Genomic DNA, 8956 nt, shown 5'->3' on the forward strand with positions numbered 1-8956 from the left:
CGAGCCAGGTAATTCAAAGAAAGCCTGTCTGTGTTCATAGTGTACCCCTCTGGTCAGACAAAGCTAAACAAACACTTAACCTACTGGTATATTTGAGGATTTTTCTCATTATCAGTTTAAAAGATGTTGGCTAAGTTTTTAAAGTCAGTGTTCCCCTTTGGACCTTTTAATATGCTCGATGTAGTGAGTTTTTCATGTTCACCTGTAGCTTTGGCAATTCTTGATAACTGAGCCTCAGACAATGAGATTCACTGAGCAATTTACACAGCAGCAGTAAATCAAAGTTTATATATTTAGTGAAAAAAACAAAATATGTTGTTTAAGGTTAAAATCAATTATTTTTGCAACAGCAAATATGATAGTAAAGGTATCATTTTTAGAGAAAAAAGCGTTTGACTTTTTAAAGAACGTCAATAACATTCAGTAACTTCAAGCAAAATACCTCCTGGTGATGCAAAATGAGTGGGTCGTGAGTTAAACTTCTCATGGCAAGCAACTAAAGCAAGCACCAATGAGAGTAGCAATGAAAATATTGATGATTGACCTATGACAGTATAGATTAGGCAACCAGAAGCTGTAATTTCCACTAGGGGCTTAATGTTAGCGGCAAAGTGATGCACAATGTGAGTCACTTCCTGTGTGAATGCCCTTTTACTTGTTTTGTAATCACTGCCTCACAGTTTGAAGCCACCATGCTTCTGCTGCTGATGTTCTCATGGTAGGAGTCTTCTGTGGTCACTGTTTAAGTACCTTGATAACAAGGCAGTCGAGGTTTTGTTGCCACATCCTTTCTGAGTACTTTTTCCTGATGATGTGCGTCAGTTTACCAACTTGTAATGTGACTTCCAGGAGAATAAAGCACCATTCAACAAAGCAAAAGTCATCTCAAACTGGTGTCATTAACACTTTGTTAAGCTTCAATCACCAGAACACTTTAAAGATACAGTGAAACAGAAATTTCCAGCTGACAAAATCTGAAGAACTTCGATTGCAGGTTTCATTATTTTCTCTGTGAGAAACATACTTATTACTCAGAAAAAAGAAAGGATTGAATTTTTCATGCATTTGTGAATCTTATATACATCATGCCGTGCAAGTGGTCCAACCACTGTGTGTCAGTTTGACAGAAACCTTGCAATCACATCTGTTTTACTGCTTTATGGCAAACGTTTTGTATGAGAAAAAAACAATTATATATCTTGTACGCCAATTCAACAGCCTGTCTCCGACAAACTCATTAGCCACATGCAGCGAGAAGCCAGTGCGTACACAAGAGTGTCTGCTTTAAACTTTGGCATAAACATAATTTCATAAACACAGCAACACAGATGAGATGCTTTTTAGGCAGAAAATGAAATGAAAATTAGCCTATGACACATTTAGAAGAAGGGGAGTGTGTGTGTGTGTGTGTCCTCATTATTGAGTGAAGTTCCTGTTTTGTGAGTTAAGAAGGAAGAGAAACAGCATTAAACCATCAGAGCCTCAAGATGAAAGTCTGTCACACTCTGGCCTGCTTCATCATCCTTAGTGAGTGAATTCTAAATTTTAATTTCCGTGTTCTCTTTCTTTCTTTGTTGTTTGCATCTTTATTTTCTATTTATTAAAAACAGAAAATGGTGTCTGTTTATTAAAAATCAATCACCAGGTTTGTTTGTTTATTGGTTTTTCATGTTGAATCATTGATTTCTGTTGAACCACAAACTGTTTCAGTCTTTCTTAATTTTCTTCTCTTACATGTTTGTTTTGTGGTGTTTATAGCTGGAAACATGTAACTTGAACATGCAGGTCACTGAAAATAGAAGTTTTAAAACAATAAAAAAAATGTCTGTGAAGGTTCTCAGTCATCCAGGTCATCGTAGTCTAAGGAGCTTGGAAAGAAAAAGCGTCTGGACTTCTTTAAGTTGCTTGAAGACGTTTCACCTCTCATCCGAGAAGCTTCTTCAGTTCTAAGGTCAAATGGTGGAGAGTCCCAGATTTGAACCCAGTGGGAGTTAATCTGGTTTTGATATCACTTCCCAGATGCCTTAACGCCCACTCACATCCTGGGCCATCTGACCTCAGGAAATCACATGATAGGGTGGGGCCAGGTTTCACAATGAGCTCACCTGAAACCCTGGCTGATTGTGACCCACACTCATTTTCACACCTTGGCTCATGTGATTAGGTAGAGGATCATCAGGGGGTCCTTTGTCCCTCTTTGGGGGGAAACTCCAACTGGGTTTAAATCTGGGACTCCCCACCATTTGACCTTAGAACTGAAGAAGCTTCTCGGATGAGAGGTGAAACGTCTTCAAGCAACTTAAAGAAGTCCAGACGCTTTTCTTTCCAAACTCCTTAGAATAAAAAAAAAAATCACATAAATAATATTCTTTAAGCTGCATTTTGCTCCTTAGTTCTTGTTAGGTTCATCCTAATCTCATATGCAAAAATGGCTATTCTCATTTTTGTTGTATCTTTTGTGAACGTTGCCCATACTAAAACTTGCAGGTGTCTTTTCATGTATAGACAGTCTCACTGTTTTGCCAAATACAAATGTATCCAAGCAATCTAGCAGGAAATGTATATTTAGACACAACTAAATTCTATGAGCATTTTCGAAACCCCACATGCACCTGGTTCCTCTTTTTTGAACTAATGAGGCATCAGGTTTTTTTAGGCTCACAAGAAAAACCACAGCATGCATGTTCAAAAAATGAAAATTTTAATGTTGAGCAACAATTCCAAAACATTTTCCACAATAGAAACAATTATTATTCAATACACTGTAAAACATATGGAGATGAATACATCATTAGAAGCAAATGACACTCAAGTAACTCTCAGTCAGCAGATGTTTGTGTTGATGTCAGAATCAGGAAGTTTGTTTTTTAAATTTTTTAAATATTTAAATAACAATGTGAAGAATTTAACTGTACAATTAAAGCACATAATGATCTGTCTTTATAGGATGATGGTAACTATTGAATGCTAATCTTTTCAGCAGCACAGCAGGATGGTCTTGTCAATGCAGAAACACCCAGACACAGAAAAATGGAAGGAGAAGACGTCACACTTGAATGCAGGTTCCTCATCAGTGGAAGCAGGAGGCTCTTCTGTAAGGAAGAATGTGAAAAGGGAAACATTCTGATTAATACAACTGCTGACACATTTCAGAGCGACAGATACAGCATTCAATATTTCAAAAATTTTTTGAGTTATGATATTATGTATGTGAGCATCACACAGCTGAAACAGTCTGACTCAGGACAGTACAAGTGTACTTTGGACAGCACTTTGAACCCAGATTATTTTGAGATAATTGTCACTGAAGGTAAGTCTCTACAAAAATTGTATTCATATTTCTGAAGATGTGAACATATTCACATCTCATTGGCAACAACATTTCTTTCAATTGATCTCCATTCAGTCATTTTTTGAATATAAGCTTAGCGTTGCCATAAAACACCTGTTAACCTACATTACTCGCATGCAGACATACAAACTGCAGGATTGTTTTTGTACTGATTGTTTCTTTGTTCACAGCTGTAAAAACTTCAACACCAGGCTCTACTCCAAAAGCTTTTTCATCATCAACCTTTCTCCTATCAACCTCAACAACAGCAACAACAGCAGCAACAACAACACAAAGTTTTAACTTCAGTTTAGAAAGCGCTACATCTACATCCTCCTCCACTGAAATGCTGAACCCTTCTGAGACACCTGCAGGTCCAGGTATGGGTTCGTCTGTGTATTTATCAAAAACCTCAACCACATTCAAGAGCAGTAGAAACATCGCTCGGTCATATTACTAAAGTGTAAACTTAACGTGTAAACTTTAATTCATTAACTAATGATGCATTGTCAGCTATTTGATTTTGAAATTTTAAGCACAATGTACAAAATGAGTAAAGTTTTCAAACAAATGCAGTGCATAAACAGTGCAAGAGTTAAATGAAGAACTCAGGAACTGCACATGAACAGCTGAGTGAGACCACGTTTGACTTCCTTAAAGCACCATGACATGAGATCTAGATGACAGATGTTATAGAGTCATATCTCAGTGTTCTATATGTGATCCTATGACTATTATGCAATCAAAAAAGTAGACAAAAATGCAGTGGGGAAAAGACTGCACAGAACTGGCCAATCACATTAGCTGTGGGCTACGTCGACCTGACATTACGTTACATTTATCATGATGTGCATGCAAGCTTAACGTAAAAAGTTAGACTTGATAGTCACACACAGGACAACCTCATTTGAGTAGTTGGCACTGCATGTGATGGAGGATTCAAGTGCAACAGTCGAAACTGAAACTTCATCTGAAAATAAATTAGGAGGACCAAAAGTAATTTCATACAAATGAAATGTAACTCAGAGTATCTGTGTTTTGTTTGCATAATTCATCGCCAAATATTACGAGTGTGACAGTAAAAAGAAATGTGTTCTCTTGAGGTGCAGATAAGCCGCTTTATGTGATTCTGATTCTGGTCATTATGATCACACTCTTATCAGCCGCTTTGCTGATTTTCTACAAGAAGATGAAGGCCATTAAACCTAAAGGTGAGTCTGTAGCACAGTGAGAAACCTCTGTTTTTTACCACTTCAGAGCAACTCTGCAGATTAACCTCAGGGTTAACCTTAATTAAGTTTTTATGCTGCACTGCAAAAATTCAAAAACTTACCAAGTATATTTGTCTAATTTCAAGTCAAAAATATCTCATCGCAGTTAAAATAAGACACAATCAGCTACACAGTAACATTTCAGTGAGATATATGAACTCGTTTTTAGACAGTGCATCTTGGATCTGGAGAATTTTCACTTGTTCCAATTGCAGATTTTTTTTTACTTATCTCTTACAATTTTTTTTATTTTTTTTATTGTATTAAGTGAAAAAAATCTGCCAATGGAACAAGTGAAAATTCAGGCGTAGTCAGTTTACAAATTGGATTCAGGTCACAAAGTACAATGTTGGTGTCGAGTTTTAGGATGGTTAAATGCTTAAAGAAAAATAAAATTGTTGTTAAACTGATTTCTGATCTGGAAAAAGCTGCTGTGACAACATTCGATTGTTTGACTGAAAGGTGTTCAGCACAGAGTCACATTGACCAGTTTTCATACATTGCTAAACCATCGACTTAGGAAAATTCAAATTCATTAAAAGAAAAATGAAAAATGATGTAGTGACAGAGGTTTTAACTTCAGTAGACCTATCCATGTCTGTGACTCTCAGATGCTTCTACACTAGAAGCTAGAAGTACTAGACTGATACCCACTGGGTTGACTTATTAAGATGTTAGGATATATGAAAGCTGACAGATGTCCCGGTAAAGCTGAACATTTCAGAAGCACAACATCTGCACAGCTGGAAAAAAAGATGCAAGATGTAGCAGATTACAATAGGCATGAATTAAGTCAAGTGTGACTTGGCTGTGGCACTGAATACATCTTTAGTTGAAAGATATTCAGTTTTCATTCTTTATATTGTTCCCAAGTTTAGTTTCTTTTTTGTAGTTGGTTGTAGTTCCTGGAAGGTGTTTAAGTTTGTGTTCTCACCTGCATTTTTCAGGACCTCCTGTAGAAACAGAATACGCCAATATCACACAGGTTAGTTTTAGAAATTATGAGACACGCAGTCTTCATTACCTTCTGATTTTTATCAGCTGGCCAGTATGTTCTCTTTTTTCCAGAATAACCGATTGTGTGAAGAGATAAGAGACGGCGGTTCACCTCCTGTGGAAGTGTCTTCAGCTGATGCCTTTCCCAAAACCTGCCAGCGAGCTGGAGTTGAAAACCTCGAACTTTACAGCCTCATCACCTATTCTCAAAGTAAAGTAAGTAGAACTGCGGTCTGACTGGTCAGAAACCAGAACAGACCTGTTTGAGTAGTGTCATTAGTAATCATTGATAGGATATTTTCTTTCTGCCAGCTAATAGTAAAAAATAAAAAATGTCCAAATTCAGTGAACACGCTCTGGTTCAGGGTTATTAGGCGTGGCTAGTTTTTTTTTTTTTAAGTCCAGGACAAATCCTTTGTTCCTAAACGTTATAATTTTCAGCTTCTGTGAGGTGATAATTTAATGCAGTAGCTGAGGTTGTAGGTTGTAGTGATTTGTTTAGTTTCAGTAAAACAAGTTTAGTAAAGCAAAAAAGTTTTTGTTCACTCCTGTTTTATCTGCTGGATGGGTTTATTTTTTAAGTACGTTTAAAGTTTAACCTCACTTATTTTTCAGGCTGAAAATGACACAGATGAAGTTGATTACACTGAAGTGGATTTTTCCCACATTTCTGTAACTAACAGCGCCCTCTGTGGTAAATCAGGTGATGTTGTCTACTCCACACCTCAGAGACATGCTAGACCCAGGAACCATGTTAAAGATGCTTCACCTCCTCTGTACTCTATAAAACGAAAAATTGAAATAAAATAAAAACTGAAAAAAGCGCAACACCTGAAGAGTCTTGCACTGTCACTGCAAAGAGAATAGAGGTTGCAGAGGGGCGTAACAAAGTGTTTGAGAAATGTTTTTTCACAAATGATTCAAAGTTTAACTTGGAAGCCACGGTGTGAAACAAAAGAGTTCACATGATGTGATGATGGAACAGAATATTTATGTTTTATTTACACTTTGTATGCAGTAAATTTTATCCGACTGGATGTTTAGTTTTTTGGAACGAAGCTTGTTCACTGTAAAAGCTGGTTGTTTATGTTGTTTTGTACTGAGAGTAGCTGAAAGCACTTTATGAATAGTTATAATAGAGTAAACAAGGATACATTTCTCTTAGCTACTGCATTTGAAAAACGACCTATACTGTCTTCTTTCAGTTTGGTTCTGTATTCTTATTTCACTGTTCTTATTTCATAGGAAACAAATTGCACAGTGGGCTGAATTCAAAAGCCAGTTTATCTGATTGATTATGTTCACTATGTAAAAGATTATCTAAATCTAAAATATGCACTCATTGTCATCAAAATATTTTTGTTATATACCTGCGGTGAGTTATAAATATTTTTAATAACAGAGTATTGATGTTGACCTTTGTTTCCCTCTGGTGGCTACTTCTTTTAACCTTGCACAGTACACAGTACTTTAATGAATGTTACACTATGTTCCTGAACTTTTGTCTCCTACTAAAGGCCTCAAGTGCAAAAGAGGATTTCCTGTACTACAAAGTTTCACTTCTTAAAGTTTACCAGGGTATATCACCATTAAACCTAACCTGCCCTGGAGCAGGTATTCTTCTAGAACTGATCAGATATGAAATAATTCCCTAACGACCAGTCAGCTCAACAGATGTTGGTTTCACCGTTGCTGAAAGATCCCTCAGACCTCTGTGTGTGGATATTAATGAGTGTAAAGTTTACCAGTACACATTTTAAAATATCCTCTTTCCCTAATGACTATGCTTATTTTAATCCCCCCACTGGTTACAAACAATTTTATGTATTTATTTACTTTTTGTTTTTGTGAACTTCTGGAATGTATTGAGAGGTGTCCTTCTTTAAAACAGGAAGCTGATGACTCAGCTAAAGGTTGAGCCATCTGTCATCTCATGTTCTTCTGCATTTCATTTTGAATTCTGTTTTATTTTACTCCTTGCTCTCAGACAGTTGAAGACCACCGACACCGCAACTGAAAAAAATAAAACTATTTTAAATATGAATATATCTAAATACTCAATTGTATTCCAATTTTCTAGTCTTTACTTAATCTTTATTTTTGCTGGCTTTCTTTCTATTTCAATTCATTATTTTTGTCCTTTGCGTCTAAATTCTTTTTTACATATTCTTTATTAAATATTCGTTGTAAATGAATATCTTCAGTGAGCAAAAAGATTGAATTCATAATCTTTGTGACTTTCTCTTTTGATTATTTTTTTTATTCATATCCATCCATCATTATTTCTACAGCAATGTGTCACGTTCTTGTGTTGAGCTTGCTAGCCATCTGGCTTGCGGCTTTGTTTAGACTCCAAGGATGTAAATCCAGCCTAACGTAGCTTTAGAAGTGATGAGACACAAAAGCTAAACCAACACAGAATCCAGTTCAAGAAGTTAAAGCAAAGGGGAGAAGTGTAGAGCTGTATGATGTGTGTGGGGGAGGGAGTCCATCATTAAGAGAAGTGAGAAGTTCCTGGTTTGTAAGACAAGCAATATGAAGACAGTATGTGGCACTGCGGTCTGTTTCATCTTTCTCAGTGAGTAAATTTTTGTATTATTACTCCTTTTTGCATATCATTGCTTTATGTGGTTAAATATGTTTATCGGAACATGACGTTTGTTAAAAATATGAGGTAACTTCCCCAAATATAAACCATGCAGGAACCTTTTTTAAGCATGGCTCCATTTTTTATTACCTAAGGTTATCTTTTTTTTTTTCCAAAAATTCTCCAGATTTTTTTGCATTGCACTTCAATATTTAATAAAATTTCCACGTATATACTTTTTTTTAAAGGAGTAGTGTTATAGTTGAGATTTTTTATGGGGAACCGACAGTTTACAGTATCACTGTTTTGCAACACACTGGGAAAACTAAAAAAGCTGGGCTTAACATTTGGACTGTTGGAGCTGTTTTGCACCTTTGATGAACAATTGTAAAGTTTAACAGTGTTTCTTTGTCAGAGTGTTTGTGGTTAAACATGTTCAGAGGTGTAAGTGCCTCTGAAAGTACAACTTAACTTCCCCATTTTTATTTAAACACGACTTCAGTTTATTTTGTTTTTCAATAATTTCAGGTTTTTTTTAAGAAATTATCCTGATTTTCTTGTATTGTTGTTGAATATACAGCCAAATATCTGCATACACTTGTTTTTTATTTATTTTATTTTAAGGATGTATTTATAGTTGACAAGTACACACTGTTGTTTCAACCTCACCGCTTTGCAACACAAAGGAAGGAAAAAGGGAAACTGGTCTTAACGTTTGTATGTTATTCTAGTCTGTGCGTGTGTGTGTGTGTGTGTGTGTGTGTGTGTGTG

General features: G+C 36.0%; 2 protein-coding genes across 6 annotated transcripts in view; both read left to right on the top strand.

Moving 5' to 3' along the window:
- The first annotated feature begins 1266 nt into the window (after window positions 1-1266).
- On the top strand, window positions 1267-7734 carry LOC102302434. Of its 4 annotated transcripts, none has more exons than XM_042215705.1 (7): window positions 1267-1527; window positions 2981-3094; window positions 3523-3711; window positions 4441-4542; window positions 5550-5587; window positions 5671-5814; window positions 6214-7734. In XM_042215705.1, exons 1-7 carry the CDS (start codon window positions 1488-1490, stop codon window positions 6406-6408), a joined length of 822 nt encoding a protein of 273 aa, XP_042071639.1. In that variant the 5' UTR covers window positions 1267-1487; the 3' UTR covers window positions 6409-7734. The 4 variants fall into 4 exon arrangements, with proteins under 4 accessions (XP_042071639.1, XP_042071638.1, XP_042071637.1 ...); XM_042215704.1 differs by having other exon boundaries at window positions 1271-1527; window positions 2981-3310; window positions 4495-4542; window positions 6214-7726; XM_042215703.1 differs by having other exon boundaries at window positions 1272-1527; window positions 2981-3310; window positions 6214-7725.
- A 105-nt stretch (window positions 7735-7839) lies between these two features.
- LOC102302733 (endochitinase A) overlaps window positions 7840-8956 on the top strand; it is an 11651-nt gene continuing 10534 nt past the window's right edge. The window contains exon 1 of one of the 2 annotated variants that reach the window (XM_005950827.2): window positions 7840-8176. In XM_005950827.2, the coding sequence (XP_005950889.1) occupies window positions 8134-8176 (43 nt within the window). In that variant the 5' untranslated portion in view covers window positions 7840-8133. The remainder of the gene's footprint in view (window positions 8177-8956) is intronic. The other variant, XM_005950826.3, reaches the window with a different exon arrangement.

This window comes from Haplochromis burtoni, unplaced genomic scaffold, assembly GCF_018398535.1.
Source record: "Haplochromis burtoni strain Fernald_Lab_line unplaced genomic scaffold, NCSU_Asbu1 Contig_797, whole genome shotgun sequence".
In the NCBI taxonomy this organism is placed as follows: domain Eukaryota; kingdom Metazoa; phylum Chordata; class Actinopteri; order Cichliformes; family Cichlidae; genus Haplochromis; species Haplochromis burtoni.